The 16148-nt window shown below is 47.5% G+C and overlaps 1 protein-coding gene across 4 annotated transcripts in view; it reads left to right on the forward strand.

Moving 5' to 3' along the window:
* Positions 1-16148, forward strand: part of LIMK2 (LIM domain kinase 2) — a 68509-nt gene that overhangs the window by 14794 nt on the left and 37567 nt on the right. The window contains exon 1 of one of the 4 annotated variants that reach the window (XM_084819801.1): positions 9307-9675. The exons of 2 other annotated variants lie outside the window; for them this stretch is intronic. In XM_084819801.1, the coding sequence (XP_084675927.1) occupies positions 9623-9675 (53 nt within the window). In that variant the 5' untranslated portion in view covers positions 9307-9622. Of the gene's footprint in view, positions 1-9306; positions 9676-16148 lie in introns of those variants that run through there. One more of the 4 variants, XM_084819803.1, reaches the window with a different exon arrangement.

The raw sequence follows: 16148 nt of genomic DNA on the forward strand, positions 1-16148 counted from the left end.
GGTGAGTTCCGGCAACTCCTGTGAAGGCTGTTGACAGGCTTCCTGTGGATTAGCTGACTTCTTGGCCCAGTGCATAATCGTTCCAATGCGCTGTTGGCCCCTCTTCCAAGCTTGTTTAACTTTGTTCAGAGTCAGCCCAACACGCCACTCAGGGCTCTACTGCCTGCATGCGAGTCTCTCTGAAGATTAGCCTTTTCTGTCTTCCTTGCTCCCAGCAGTCCTAGGGCCAGTTCCAGGTGAAACCTGACACCATCACGTCACCTGCTAGAGCCTTATTTGAACGTCTGCAGACCCTTCCTCCCGCAGTCCGTCTCAAGCTTGCGTTTATGCCAACACTGCAACTTTAACATCAAATCAGCCTTTTTCCCCTCCCTCCCCAACCTGCTCTTTGTAACACCTTACCTGATAAGGAGAGTGGAGATGTTGAAAGCTTGCACATTTTTGGTAAACATTTGGTTGACCTACTAAAGTTATTACACGAGTAGGGGTTTCGGGATTTTCTTATGGCCAAGACCTTTGCTTTTTCTTTCTGGATAAAACCCTTTTATGCAGGCCTCCCTCTTTCTCGTGTGTAGTTTAGGCAGAGGTTTTTTTTCTCATGTTGAATGTTCATATTCCTGAGCTCTGTATGTAGGCTTGGCTAGAAAAGATAAGTCACAAAATGCTGTAAACCCCCGACCTGCCTTTTGGAAAGCTGCTACTACGACCTCTTTGTGGCTCTTGTGTTTCTTCCCCACCAGCCCTGCAGCTCTTAGGTGCCATGTGGCCAGCAGGTGAGGTTTTGCAGCATCTTCACAGCTTGGAGCAGTGCTGCTCCTTTCCCATCAAACTCTGTGGTGGAGCTGGCTGGCAAAGTAGGTGAAGCGAGGGTGAGTTCTGCACATACTTTGCTGATTCCGCATTGCTTTGCCGGGTGGGCAGAATTGCCAGAGGGCAGCAGTGAAACCCAGCCAGGGCTCCACCTGGCTGGGGCTATATGGCCTGTCACTTGTGAGCTGGTTGTGGGGGGGGCGGGGAATGGGACACGACAACAGGTTAATTTGGCACAGCATCTGGTTGAACATAACTGAGTCACGCTTAGGTGACCCAGGGGGAGCGACTTCTGCTTATTTATTAACTTTTTCACTTCCATGCTATTCCTCTAAGGAGTTCAGAAGGATATTTTAGTCCTCCTGAACTCCAGCCTGCTGCAAACTGGTGCCCTCCAGAGGTGTTGGACTGCAGTACCCATCATCCCCACCAGCATGGCTATGCATGCTGGGACTGATGGCCATTGCAGTCCTATGCATCAGGAGGGCACCAGCTCGCGCAAGGTGGTATTAGTTTCTTTCACAAGCTTGTGAGGTAGGTCTGGCTGAATGAGAGTAGCTTACTCCAAGCCACCGTGATGGGCACTTTAGCAGAAACCCCAGTTGCCAGCCACAGCTGAACAGTGGCTCTCCATAGGACAGTTCTACAGAACTTGTTTAGCCAATTTTACTTTCATAATCGAAACAGTTGCTTTTTTGGAATGTGGAAGTAGTGTTCCTGGACTAATTCTGGCTTTACTCCGTGTGACAAACATAACTGGGCTGCCAGTGAATTAATATCCTTCACTGCTGCCCCATCGGAAGCATGCACTTTCTTCTTTTAAATGCTTAGTAAATATTGGCATTATCAATATGATATGATCATCATCGTTAGGTCTGACTAGAATTTCTGCCTCGTGAAAGCACTCTGGGCATTTCAAAAGCCTGCCTCTTCTGATGCCAGAGGTGGGCAACATGTGGCTATCCAGATGTTTTAGACTGAGTCCCATCATCCCTAGCCATTGACCCTGCTGGCTAGGGCTGATGGGGGGTTGCAGTCCAACACCATCTGGAGGGCCATAAGTTGCCCACCCCTGTCTTATGCCAAGAAAAGCTGGCCCAGTATCTATGCTGCGCGGCATATGCTGGGGGATTATGAACAGCCAGTGTTGGTAAGGAGCCTTGGAATGAATCTACGGTAGCTGAAGAAAAGCTTGGCTCTCCCATCTTTCCCTCTCCTGCTGATCCTGGCTGCTGCTGGGAGCTGTGCGCTGTGCCCTGGGGAAAGATCAGAACTTCTGCATGCTGACCTGTTAGGGCGTGCCTCCTAGGAACTGTTGCCAAGTGGTAGCACCTCTGTGTCCCCATGAGCCATGAGTAACGGCAGTTTGTAGGTGGAGGTTGGTTTTGCTGAGCAGTTAAGAGCCAAGCTGCATGTATTCTGGGCAGGCCCACGTGTCAAGTTCAGAGGGCCGCAGAATTCCCTACTGCAGCCTTCCCCAACCTGGTGCCCTCCAGATGTGTTGGGCCGCAATGCCCTTCAGCTGGAAATGATGGGAGCTGCAGTCCCAACACATCTGGAAGGCATCAGATCATAGAATAGCGTTGGAAGGCTGCTCCAGAGTGTGGGGTGGATGGGTGGCAGTTGTAAAGCCCAGTGTGGGTGGGTGAGAGCAAGAGTTGAACTTTGTCCCTGCTTCCGCTGCAATTTTTAGCAGCAATTTTTCTTCTCCGTGACCAGGAGTCAGTCCTGTTTGGAGAACCGTGACTTTAGCAAAAGCAGGTTCGGGGGCAAAAAGCACAAGTGGCTGAAGGGTTCACACACACACACACACCCCGACCATCACACACACTCTCCACGTTACCCATTCTGCACTTGAAATCCTTTCTGGATTGATTCAGCACCACCTCGGTTGCGCCATGTGATGTCTATTTATTTATTATTTATTTATTAAATGTATTAATCGCCCATCTGGCTGGTCACCCAGCCACTCTGGGCGATGTACAACATATAATAAAACAGTTTAAAACAATAAAATTCTACAATAAAAACATTTTCTAAAATACCCTAACCTACCCCAAATGCCTGCCTGAACAACCACATTTTTAATGCGTGGCGGAAGCTCATTAAAGAGGGGGCATGGCGGAGTTCCCTAGGGAAGAAGTTCCACAGAGTGGGGGCCACCACAGAAAAGGCCCTCTCCCTTGTCCCCACCAGTCTAGCTGTCCTGGCTGATGGGACAGAGAGAAGGCCATCCGAGGCTGATCTTGTTAAGCGGCCTGTCTGGTGCTGCTGGAGGCGCTCCTTAAGATAGGCTGGGCCGGAACTATATAGGGTTTTAAAGGTCAAAACCAACACCTTGAATTTGGCCTGGAAAACAACTGGTAACCAGTGCAACTCCTTCAGCACTGGAGTTATGTGGTCTTGCTGGCGGCTGCCTTTAATCAGGCGAGCCGCCATGTTCTGTACCAGCTGCAGCTTCCAAACTGTCTTCAAGGGTAACCCCACATAGAGTGCATTACAGTAGTCTAAACGAGAGGAGACCAGGGCATGTACTACCGATGGGAGCAGATGGTCGGGAAGGGATGGTCTAGGTTCCAGCCACTATGTTCCAGGTTGGGGGCTGGGTCTGTTGGATGCCATTTTCAGGTCAGACCTGGGTTCCATTGTAGATTCTTTCAATTCTTCAGCTCCCCCTGCCCCTGGGGAAGGGCTGTCTTGTTGGGGTGTTTTTATAATTGTGGTAATTGACCATAATCACTCACTTCAAAAGCAAAACTTCTTGGCACGTACATTCTTCCCTTTCACAGTGTAAATAGGTTTAAAGCTCTGGGCCGGTTAGCCTGTGGTGCTCGAAATGGTGTGGCCCTTGCTGTGATTTCTCCTATATTTGAGTTTCCTCTCATAGCTAAGAGCCAAGTGCTGGGTCTGCCCCAGTCCTGGGTGCATCAAGGCCAGGGATGGAGGAACAGCACTACTGCCAGGCAAGCCAGCCACCTTGGGCAATGGGCAGAGCTGGCTTGTGGGGGTACCAATCTGCTGGTCTCTCCCCGTGGTGTCTGCTGTCATTCTTGCCACATCAGAGTCCCCAAATCTTTCCTCTTTGCCATGCCTGCTGCAGCAGAGGAGCTCAGACAGCAAAAATCTCCCCTGCCGAGAATCTCGGCCAGTGTCCTTTTGTCTCACACAGACTCCTGCTCTAATTAACACGTCCACATGGCATAGGAATTTAATTCCATCAGTGCTATTTCACTGGAAATTTGTTGTTGCTGTTTCCTTTTATAGGTTTGGATAGGAAAGCATCTGTAGCTCAAAAAATAGGAAGTAGTCTTTTACTAAGCAACTATTAATGTATTTCATTTTATCATTAAATCAGTGTGTGTGTGCGCGCGTGCGTGTGTCCTACCTCCTTTAAGAAAAATGGAAGCATCAGACTGCAGAAGAGATTCAAGCCTAATTGAGTAGAAGCCACATGGAGAACTTAGAAAAGGACTTATTTTAAGCTAAGTCTTGTTGTCATCTTACATGAAAGGCTAGGGCTTGTTGAAGCTTCATTCAGAGTCAAGCTAGACCTGTTGCTGGCAGCTGTGTGTGTGTGTGTGTGTGTGTGTGTGTAAAGAGGGATGGGATGGCTAGGGGCTCATCGTTGAAGAGAGCTGAACCCTCCACCACTCCATTGCTTTAGGTCTTTATTTTTCCTGCAGCATTACTCTGTTACTGGAAATGACACTGGAAATATTACTGGAAATGACTTGGGCTGGGCAGAGAAGTGGGAGGATGGTTCATCAGTTCCCCCACTTACTCCATGTACCTTGGATAGAAAAGCCCCCCATCCCCTCACCCCTGGGTGTGAAGGGGGCAGAACATACAAATGAAAGCAACTGTGACTGCCCCATCATATGTACTTTGACCCTCATGCTTCCTTTAATGGAATTCTCAAATTGGTTTTCCCTATTTCTTTTTTTTAAAATGATGCCAGACTTTACTTATGATAACAACTACATAATAGTTGCTATCATAACTCCTGGAAAGTAATGGAAACGAACAAAGCAAGAGCATTGGTGGATCCCCCCGACCCCCAAATTTGTACAAACAGAAGCCTTTCTACATCCTGCAACAGTTAATGTGTTACCGAAGGAACTGCAAGGAATGTGGCTCTGGTGTCTCATCACCTTCCTCAACCTGATGCCCTCCAGATGTGTTGGACCACCAACACCTATTCTGGGTTGGGGATGATGGGTCTTGCAGTCCAAACTGGTGTCCAGAGGGCAGCAGGTTGAGGAAGGCATTGGAGATGGTCTTCTGGAGGTCTCTCTCCACTGCAAGTTAGTCTTGTGGGTTCAGCCAATTTCTTCTCAGTGGCAGTAGCTTGGGGTGGCTGATAACCCAGGTGTTCTTGGCCCCCACCTCCTATCACAGTCTGAATAGACATGCACACAAGTGCAGGCGATGGGAAGCACACAGCCTCTGCCAAAGGATTTGCAAGATGGCAGGACAAAAATAAGGGGGTGACCTAAGTAGCCTTGTTGGTGTTCCCCACTTCTTTAAAAAAAAAAAGGAAAAGTTCAGGGTACATAATCCTCTGCCTGGAGTTGGGCAGTAGCAGAGTGTCAAGCCTGAACTATTTTTTTTAAAAGCTCACAGGGATGGCATGATAAAGAGGCTCCCATAGCACTCATGTAGCCATGCTTTACCCCAGCAGTTGTAAGAGCAGCACATGCATGGCCTGTGAGAAGAACTGCATTACTATCAGCGCTGGGATGGCATATATTCCTGCAACAGAAGCAGGGGGACGATTGTGCAAAATCAAGGTATGCTTGCTGTTTCCCAAACCAGTCAGGAGGAAAGGTCCTTGGAGCAAAAATGTAGGATCTTGTGCAAGCCCTGTTGAAAGCCAAATGTAAGTGTGCTCTTCACACTTGCTAAACCACTGTCTTCTGTAAATTGGAAAGACAAAGTGGAGATGGTCTTCCCTTCTGGACTGATGGGTTAACTTTTGTTAGTCGGTGTGGGAATATACACATTCTTGAGTTGCACACGGCTTCAGACAAAACTGAATGGAAGTGTTCTGTTCCTCAAAAAGGAGCCATGTGGCATGTACAAATTTGCTTCCTCTTGCTGGCAAAGATAGTCTAATGAGAGATTACCCTTAGCATTGCTGACTTCCAGGATTGACTGCATGTTCGGAATGACTCCAGGTTTCTTGCCTTTTGCATGCACGGTTAAAAGTCAGTTTACTCATCTAAAAGCTTCTAAGCAGTTGCTAATTTTAGTATGGAAGTGTTAACTTTCAAATTAAGTGTACTGGCCATAGTCTAAACACATTAATGAAAGCATATTACAAAGCAGTGATAAAGGAGGAAAGAAAGATAACCTTGGAATGATGCTTGGGAGACTTATCAGAAGTTGGTAAAGCTTAATCTTTTTGGAAGTGGCTCAGACTTGGAAGATCTGCACTAAACAGATAAATGTCTCTTCTAGGGTAAGTTTTAATCACAGCTGCAGTGTTTATTTTTGACGGATGAAGTTTTATTTTCATTAATTGCTGCTGTGTATACAATTCATGTGGGAAGGATGATTTTTCACTGCCTGCTTTCCAGAACTTCCTTCAGAAGCCGAATTAGGTTTGAGAAGATATTTCCTGTTTAGAGAGTCTCCTGAATCTGTGACACTTGGCTTCAAGGGAGAGCGCCAAATGGAATTCCTTAGCAGGAGTTTAGTTGTCTGGGTGGCTTATATTTTTCAAGTTAAAGGATCGCTGTCGGCTCAATCACATTAGGGCATATCAACAAATTAGGTCTTGAGAATTGGCTCTCTGTGTGCATCATTTTAGATCAAGTGGGGGCAATTTTGCAGCCCATGATATCAAACATGGGTACAGTTGTGTGTTGCAGATGATAATGCAGCACACAAAGCATTTGCCAGCTATTCTGTTCATGGTACTAATAATGCCAAAGGGGCTGGGATGGAAGCAGTGCAGGGGACTGTGGAAGAAAGGAGTGCATTCCTAGACGCACATTCACCACATGCCTGCATCTGCTGCTTCCAGTGGAGCTGTGCAAATGGCCAGAAGGAATGATTCCCCCTTCCTGAAACAGATGGGCTGCATCAGGGTTTATTACAGGGTCTCGCTTGGATTTGCACTTTACAGCAGGCTTAAAAACCCAATTAAGTGGAAGATCCTGGTAATTTTAGGAGGTTCTTACTCCATCAGTATGGCTGAGTGTGTGTGTGTCAGGGCGGGAGGAGGAGACGTGCAATATAACTCCTAGTTCTTGGAAAACTTTAGCCCAGCTTTCTCCAACTTGGTGCCCCCTATATGTGTTGGACCCCAACTGCCATCATTCCCAGCCAGCATGGCTGTTGGCTGGGAATCATGGGAGTTGCAGTCCAACACATCTGGAGGGCACTAGGCTGTAGAAGGCTGCTCTAGCCACAAGTGTTAACCCTATACTGAGAGTACTTCTGTGTTCCACGGCCAAGCTGCTTTTGTCCTAAAAGGAACCGGACGCATCTGTGATTTATATTTCACATTCACAGTCTGGATGTGTGTCAGCCAACTTCTTCTGTGCCAGCTGTATTGGACTGAATGAACTGTTCAAGGCACAGTTCATTTCAATGGGACTTATGGAGGAGAGCTTCTTAGTGGATTGACCTCCACAATGCTTAGTGGCAAGTAGAATGCTGTTTGCTTTTTTCAACTTGGGCACCAAAGTGTTGCCTTATTGCGGGGGTGGGGAACCTCCAGCCTGCAGGGGGGATGTCAGGGGGAGGAGAGGAAGAGAAAGAATAAAGGGGTAGCAAGGGGGTGGGTGGGTGTGAGAGCAAGAGAGTACATTTGTGTGTTGGGCGTGTGGCTCTGGCTCCAGCCCAACCCACCCCTGGCATGCACACCCCTGCCTCCTGTTTCCCTGGGGATAGTACAGCCCTTGGGTGAAAATTCTCCACGCCTCCCTTCCTGAATGCAAAGGATGGTGGGTTAATTGGCTTACCCAAGGCCATCCCATGCACTCGGTGGCAGGCTTTGAAACAGGGAGGCCACATGTGCCTCCAGTAACAAAGATGGATTCGTGAGCACTCCCAGATGACAAGCCTGATAATTTACAGCCAAGATGGGGAGCATGTGGCCCTCTGTGGATGTTGGACTGCAACTCCTACCATCCCTGCCCAGTGACTGTGCTGACTAGGGCTGATGGCAGTTGCAGTCCCACAACAACTGGAAGGCCGCGCATTGTCCACCCCTGATTTAGGGGGAATGCAACCCCCTCTAGGACAGGGTGAACACCACTTACCTGAACAGGCAAACTACCTTTTAACAATACCTCCATCTTGTCTGGATTGTGCTTTGGTTTATAGGCCCTTATCTGGCCATTTACAAACTCAGAGCACTGATTTAGCACTCAGACCATCTCACCGCATTAGATGAAAATTCAGCTGCATATTGATAACACCTTTCTCCAAATCCCCAGATGACCACACTCAGCAGTTTCACATAGGTGTTATAAAGTATAGGAGATAAAATCCCTGTGGGATCTCAAAGCATGAATTCAAGGAGTTGAGCATAAGACTCCAGTGGCACCATCTGGGATTAGCTATCCAGATAGGAGCGGAATCACCAAAAGTGGTTCCCCCCAACTCCTTGCTCATACAGCCTTTCCAGTAGGATCCAGTGGTTGATGGTATCAAAAGCCTCTGAGGAGTCCAAGAGAATCAACAAGGCCACATTCCTGTCTGTCTCCTGGCAAAGATCATCCCACAGGGCAACCAAGGCAGTGTCTGTGCCAAAACAAAACATGATATCCAGTTGAAATGGATCCAGAAAACCAGTTTCATCCTGGAGTTCCAGCAGCCACCTGTTCCAGCACCTTGCCCAGGAAGGGGATGTTGGCCACCAGCTGACAGTTAATCACATCTTCTGGGACCATGGCAGGTTTCTTTAGTAGCAGCTGTAACACAGCCTCCTTTAAGGTAGCTGGGACTGCCCCCTCTCCCAAAGGGGCATTTATCGCCTTGACCAGCCAGACCCTCCATCCCTGCTAGATGTAATAAAGGTCGAGCAGGCAGGTGTTTGATTGGACTTGGCCAAGCATTTTGTCCACACCTTCAGGCCTGAATAACTGAAAGTCGCCCAGCAGAATTGTGCTGGATGGTGCCTCGAACACTTCCCTTGCCTGATCTGCATTAACTGTGGTATCCTGATGGTGAGGTCTACCAGAGGTTTTTATCTTCCAAGTATCTGCCAAGCATGTGCCAGTCTGCTACCAAGGGTTGCTTTGTGCCTCCTGCCTGGAGCAGAATCACTGCTTTGGTTTTTCTTTGGAAAAGAAATTGTGAGCTCTAATTCTGAGCCTGGTTCTGCATCTCTTGACTCCCACATGGATTTTCTTTTTTGAAAGAGGTTTGTGCCCCCCGGGGCTTCTGTGGCTGTAGATGCCTCCCTTTGTAAATCAGTGATTTTCTCCTGCTAATCATTTTAACATCCACCTCCCTTCTGAAAAGAGCTCCTCCTCTTCCTCCACCATTGGGGTAGAACCTGCGAAGGAAGGAAGAAGAAACTTGACGACTGCTCAGTCATTCTCAAGTTTTGTGGAAGTATGACAGTCCCACCACAAGGTTCTTAGTTCTGCAGGTTGCTGAGAAGCAGCTCCTTGCAACGATGAGAACTAGGAAAGGTCTACCGAGGAGCAGCGGGTCTTGGATCTGGCAATCCTGTGCTAGCAGAAAGGCTCCCGAATCAGCAGGAGGGGAAGCAAGCGCTTGCCATGGCCGTGTTGGCTGAGTAGAAGCAGTCAGACAGGTTTGCAGCTGAGCTGGTTTGGCCAGTGCTCCAGGGATGGGAAGCTACTTGTCTGCCCCAGCTGACCTCACTCCAAAGGAGCCCTTTCGGTAAGTCTTACATTTTGTCCTCCTAGTCTGTTTGCATTCAACCTGCTGCCCAGTAGAAATCACTGGGGGATGGGGCAGTGGGAGTTGTAGCAGGCTTTGCATGCCAGAGTGGCTGGACCCTTGGCACTAGAGCACTGGGCGAGCGCCTTGAATCAGCCTGAATGCTTTTTCTACTTGTAAGATGAGGAAAGGTATGAAAGCTGCAGGCTGCGTTTGCAGGTTCATCCTGGGGTTAACTTTTCTGCCTACAGCAGTTTTGGCAAAGTTAATCCCATATTGCTAATCTTGTGTCTTTTCCCAGTGAAATGATGGACATGCAAAATGGAGTCCTCTTGGTCATGGAGCTTGCTGGGTGACTTTAGGCCAGTTTCCCTGCGGGGAGACGAAGGAATGCAGTAATCCTGTATATAGTCCCATATGTCCTTAGGAAGAAGGGTGGGGTACAAATGTAATACATCAGCCTTCTCCAGCCTGGTGTGTTGAACTACAACTTCTAGCATCCCCCAGTCAGCATAGCTGGGAGCTGTAGTCTATTTATCTAAATCTATCTAACATTAATTCTAGGTACCTGGGTCGGGGAAGACTGTAATAGGTAGTAGCTTAGGAACACACGTGAGAAGTGAAAAGTGAGACTCACAAGATATTATTAAAGAGGGGGAGATTGGAAATATGATACTATGATATTGGAAAGTCAAACTGACATCAGCCTGTGTTGCTTCTGTGCTGTTGGTATATACCACCTCGTATATACCTTCAAAACACCTTTTGAAGCTAAAGGCAGCAGAAGATGCTGCTTCCTTCAGCATAGGCAACCAAAAGTAGTACACCCTTAATCCCTCTTAGGCTTGTATCTGAACATTTGGAACCTGGGACTAAAGCTTAAACCTACTCCTTTGTCAGCACTGTGTGTAGATCTCAGGCACTTGCAAAATACCTAGTTCTAAATCAGTTTATGTCACTTTCCTAGAGAGTTGCCTTGGCCTGGGTTTTCTGAAGCAAGAGTGCCTTGTTTGAAAACAAAACAAATAATGGCCCTTTAGCATCATGAAAAAGAAGAGTTTGGCATATTATCAAGAGAGGGGCCTAGATGTGGCACATCCACTGTCCCTTCTCAAGGGCCAAACCTGGGAGCTGCAGGCTAACCTCTTAGAGTAAACAGAGCCCTGTGGATCTGTAGTGTGTGTGAGCTCGTCTGCTACAGATTGTCTTAATATTAAATCTTTGTAAGCCACTCCTGGGAGCTTTTTTCAGCTGAAGAGTGGGGTAAAATTGCTGTAAATAAAAATAAATTCCAGGATGGGACAGAAAAGGGCTGTCTCCGTTCCACATAAACTTGAAGTTCTGTGTTTAGAACAGTGTGGGTATGTTATGGAGGGAGCCTGGGTTCCAAACTCCATTCAACCATGAAGCTCACTTGGTAGGTACAAACGCACGCACCCACCCACCCACGCACGCACAAACATACATATTAAATTGGGAATTTATACCATTGAACTCATTGTGTAAAATACTTTTATAATTAATTTATTATTGATATTTATATACCGCCTTATCTGCTAAAAAGCCATCAAAGCATGCAACAATAAAAAGAAGCACATTAAAAACTACACATTTCAAATGGTTACACTGAAAATCAGTTTGTCTTCACAATAAACCTTTAAAGTAGGATTCTCCTGAGGCCGGGACAGACTTGTTTAAGGTCACCTGCCGAGTTTGGCTGCAGTGCAGTTTGGTCCCTGGTCCACATCTGTTACTGACAGGACCCACTGTTCACTTGCATGAATGCAGAGCTTTTAAGAGTGACACATTCTGCAGTAGACATCTGATTGCGCACTGGTGGATGAAGACTGCACTCTGCTGCCAAGCACCAGCGTGTCTCCCATTCCAGATCTGTTTCTCTCCCAGATGTGCTTGGTTTTGGAGAGTAGACAGCTCCTAGCCAAGACGCTTGCTCCCCTGGAGTGTTTTGTCCCTGTTAGGAACCAAATGAACGTTGCTGCTAAAATGGTAGTGAGGTGGATTGATGGTTTTGAAATCTGATCAGTGTTCAGGTGCCAGAGGTATGTGTCCCAAATTGTTAAGAAGTGCTGCAGGGAGGTAGCTTTTGTGATTTATCTCCATTTGTGTATGTATGTGTATGATACTTTCTCATTTGTGTCCTTGCACAAGAGTTATCCAGTATCTTTTAGAAGTCTCCACTCTTCTGTGTGCCTGTTCTCTCCACAACCATGTAATTGCAGTTGCTTCAGGAATATGCTTTTAAAACAGGACAGACTCAAAGCTTTTTCCATCATGGTGATATTTCCCCAGATATATTTATTGCTTCCAGGGCAGGCATCATCATTGTTTTGATTAAGTCATTCACTTTGCATCTTGTGTGGAAGAAACCACTTGCCCTTTCGGTCGCATCTCCTACCCACAATCTTTCTAATTGTTTTTGCACTGTTGCATTCTAAGTTGTGCCTCTCCGGAGCTGAAGAGATGAGCAAATCTCTTGTAGAAAATGTCCTGCAAGTTTCACATATGAAAATCAAGCAGCATGCAACAAAGGTGAGATTAGTGCATTCTAGCATCTTAATCCTCAAAGTAGCCTCATAGCAGGTGGCTAGGAGGTGAATGAGCCTTGCTGTGGAAAAGACTTGGCTCCGTGATGGACATGGCAGCCTCACCCCTTTGTTCTAGGGCTGAGAATTGGTGTCTTTCTGCAGTCCTATGGCACCTTCAAGACTGGAGGAAAGTAAGGAAGACGACAGATTTGGGAGACCTGAAATGTCTACATACAGCAACATATTTACCCAATGCGTTTTGAGTATTATAACTCTTCATTTGGGGCAACCCTGGTTCAGTTCTTCAAAAGAAAAACCAAAACTGTTCCCCACACCCTCTCAAAATAATAATCTGGTAGTATGGCAGACAGCTTCAGTTTTTTTTCTTTGGGGGAAAAAAACTGAATTGAAGGAAGAGTTATAAAATTTGGGAAGGTGTTGGGCAATGAATCATCTTCTGTGCACATTTGGGGGAGTTGTCTCTCTTTTTGTACTTTAAGAAACGTTTTAAATGTATTGTGCCTGCTTTCTCAATCTGTCTTCTGTGGTGTTTCCCCATTAATGGGTAAAAAGTGTGAGGAAGCAAAATGCTTTCATTTTTGAAGCTAGTTTCTTGCCTCTTGCTTGAGTGAACTATTCTGGCCCCAGCTCAGAAAGATACGGGGTGGTGGTGGTAATGGGTGCTGGGAACTGCCTCTTTCCCATACCGGTCTTCTGATTTCTGACACCACATTTGTTAATAACTTGCATAGTGTGTGACTGCAGAAGCAAAGGAAGTCTCACGGTGAAGCAAGGTGGTGGATTTGGATCCCGTTGAAGGCGGCAGCAGAGTGGCAGACAGACAGGCCTTGGCCCATGGAGAGGAACACCAGAAAGATGTTCTCCTGTGTGAGCCCCACTGAAATGAATAGGAGGCACATGTGGCCGATGGAGCTGGCTTCCTTACTGCAGCAAGCAATGGTTCCACTTGCTGTTATAGTCAGTTATGCTCTGCATAGCAAACTGGCACACCTCTTGCCTTTTCTTGGCCTCCAGGCCCTGCTGTGCAAGATGTTTGTTTTCTCTCTGTGCTGGGCCTGCAGCATGCCTGCCAATTTAGGAGAGCACTCCATGTATCTGGCAAAGTGGGCTCTGAGCTCCTGAAAGCTTCTGCCAATGAAGCATTTCTTACAGGACTTGCTGTGGAGTGTAGATTGTCATGCCTCTTGGAGGGCCTGCTGGGGCTAGTCATGCAGCATGTACATTTTAGAAATAAACATGTGCACACCAGCTGCAAGCTGGCAGAGCCTTGATTTAAAGGTACATACTTCAGCTATGAACCTGTTGTGAGGGACGGGTTAGGCAAGCCACTATCTTCGAGCCCCTTTCCATCCCCATCTGTACCATAGTCTGCCTTAGCATGATGGCTGTAACAATCATGGAACGCATGTAATGTGCTCCAAACACTTGCTAACCGTCTGCTACGTGCAATGCCTGAGTGTGTGCAAACATGGAGTACATGTTATTTCTGTGTAGGCGTCTCTCTCACGTTTTGGAGCAGTCCAGGGAATGTGAGTAGCTGTTCTACAAGTCTGGGCGGGACCTCACTGATGAGCCTGTCCTGCCTGGATCTGTTTAATGATGTAGCAAAGGGTGGTTGGCTTACACACCCCAGCCCCTCACCTTTTCTCCGGAACGTGTTCCAGCACCCATCTTTCAGCTCATCAACTTGCTAGAATCTGTAAGGTGCGACTCTGTAGATTAGCCAGTGAGTGCAGGATAAAAGGCTTAAAGCTTTGGCAGAGTTAAGTCACAGCAAGCATTCCCTCTTTGTGAGCAGCTCCAGAAGTTCGCATTCTTTCGCCAGTGCCTGGAGTTACCTTGCCACTCTTCAGCACCACCTAGGCAGCTGCTTTCCCCAGTTCTAAGGAGGGAGGCAGGGAGGGGCACACCCATGCTTGGTCAGCCATTGCAGGACACTCTCTAACTCCTCTGATTAACTTGCATTTTGAATGAAACCTGTAGACTGCAGGTCCATGGGAGTCTTTACATTTGCTTTCCATTCCCCAGATATTTCAGTTTTTTAATCCGGTGCAGATCCAAGCCAAGAGCAAGCACTTGTTGTCTGGCACATTCTTGCTGAAATGGGCACGAAGGATCTCATTTGCTGTTATGAATCCAGATGTTTTTGCTCCATGCAGAGCTTGTCTTTTTGCTTATCCCACACACCAGATCAGTCTGTCATCTAGTGCTACAAGGTTGATGCTAAAGGCAAGATTTGGTGCTTCCAGGCGCATGCATGCATGCTGATGTGGTGGAGTAGAGTAGTTTTCATAATGTGCTGGCTCAGTCTTCCTTGTAATAGATGAGCAGGGCCTACTGGCATGTGCATCAAAGCACACTGTAATGAATAAACACTTCCCTGGTTCTCCAGTCTAGGGGAGGCTGCATTCACATGTGCTAGGCAGTATACATGTGCCCAGCCATCATTTGGGATCCTCCCTTGTACAAGAAAATGAACATGACTCCAAGAAGCCAGCTCTACCAGGCTTTTCTTCTCCCTCAAATGTCACCTGGCAGCAGCCATTCCATCAGGCTGCAGTGAGGGGGAGAAGAGAAGCATAGTCACCTCATCAGCACTGCTGAGAGACCTAAGGCCTTCTGCCTGAGTTTGCTTTTTTCCTCCCCCCTCGCCATTCCTTTTCTTTTCATGTTGTATCCTTCAACTCATAAGCCTGAGGGGCAGGCGCTCTGATTATTGATCATTGTAAGCCACTCTGGGAGCCTTTTCCAGCTGAAGAGGAAGGTAAAAATGGTTCAAATAAATATTGGAACATGTGAAAGGGAGTTCAAGAAAATGCTGAATAGCCTTGCCCCACAATAGATGATAAAGAATGTGTTCTCTTGCTTACCAAGTTGTGAGATGAAAAGGCCTTGCCAGATGGCCCCATAGAATTACTTTGTCCTCAGGAGAGAAGTGGAACCTTGCTCAGGGCACAGCCACTTCCAGGCTGTTCATCCAGAATAAGTAACTCCTGTCTTGCTTCTGCACGGTCTCCCCAACTCCTGCTTCACGGAAACATTGTGTTTGGATACCACTGAAGGCAGAGGTGACAGTGTCCCTAGTAGGGTTACTGTCTAAATCAGCCTTCCCCAACCTGGTGCCCAGCGGACATTCTCCTATCAGCTCCAGCCAGCATGGCCAATGGTTGGAATGGTTGAAATTGGAGACCAAAACATCTGGAGGGTACCAGGTTGGGGCAGGCTGGTCTAAATCATGAGGGCAAGACAGGCATCTGAAAGGGTGGCAGGGGAGTTGGGAGTAAAGCACGGGCAAGGAGAAGCTGTAGTGGTGGCTTAGGTAATGGGAGCAAGCTTGGCCTACCACAGTGTGTGGTGCGAATGTCTTCTGTGGGAAAGCAGCAAAGGAGGCCCTTTGCAGATCTGCCTGGGAGGAGGAGAATGAGAGGCACAGTGGTGGGGAGCTCTCAGTTGTCAAGCCTGGAAGCTTCCAAGTTAAGCCCCCTAAATTATTGCAAAAACTAATGCTTCTCTTCATCCAAAAAGGCTCCCAGAGTAGCTTATGTGCGATCAATAAAAGCAAGGCAGTTCCTGCCCACAGGTTTGCAGTCTAAAAGACACGACCCCAGAGGGAGCAGGGGATGGAGCTGGTCTCTCAGTGCAGCTGTGGGAGAGTTCCCTGCTTCCCATCTCTCCCTCTGCTGCAGCCTGACGGAAGGACTGCTGCCAGGGAACAGTGAAGGGAGGTGGAGCGCAATGGAGCTGCTGGAACAGCCCTGCAAATTCTTCACGATCTCTTGTGACTTGTATTCCCAGTTACAAGGCTGGCAGCATGCTACATTTGACCTCCCATGATGTCCCCCAAATATATCACCGCTAGGCTTGAAGTGAGGATAAGGACATTTCCTTCCTCCAAACTGGGGGCCA

The sequence above is a fragment of the Heloderma suspectum genome, chromosome 13 (assembly GCF_057233095.1).
Source record: "Heloderma suspectum isolate Gila_16-S chromosome 13, 16-S_ref, whole genome shotgun sequence".
NCBI classification, from domain to species: Eukaryota; Metazoa; Chordata; class Lepidosauria; order Squamata; family Helodermatidae; genus Heloderma; species Heloderma suspectum.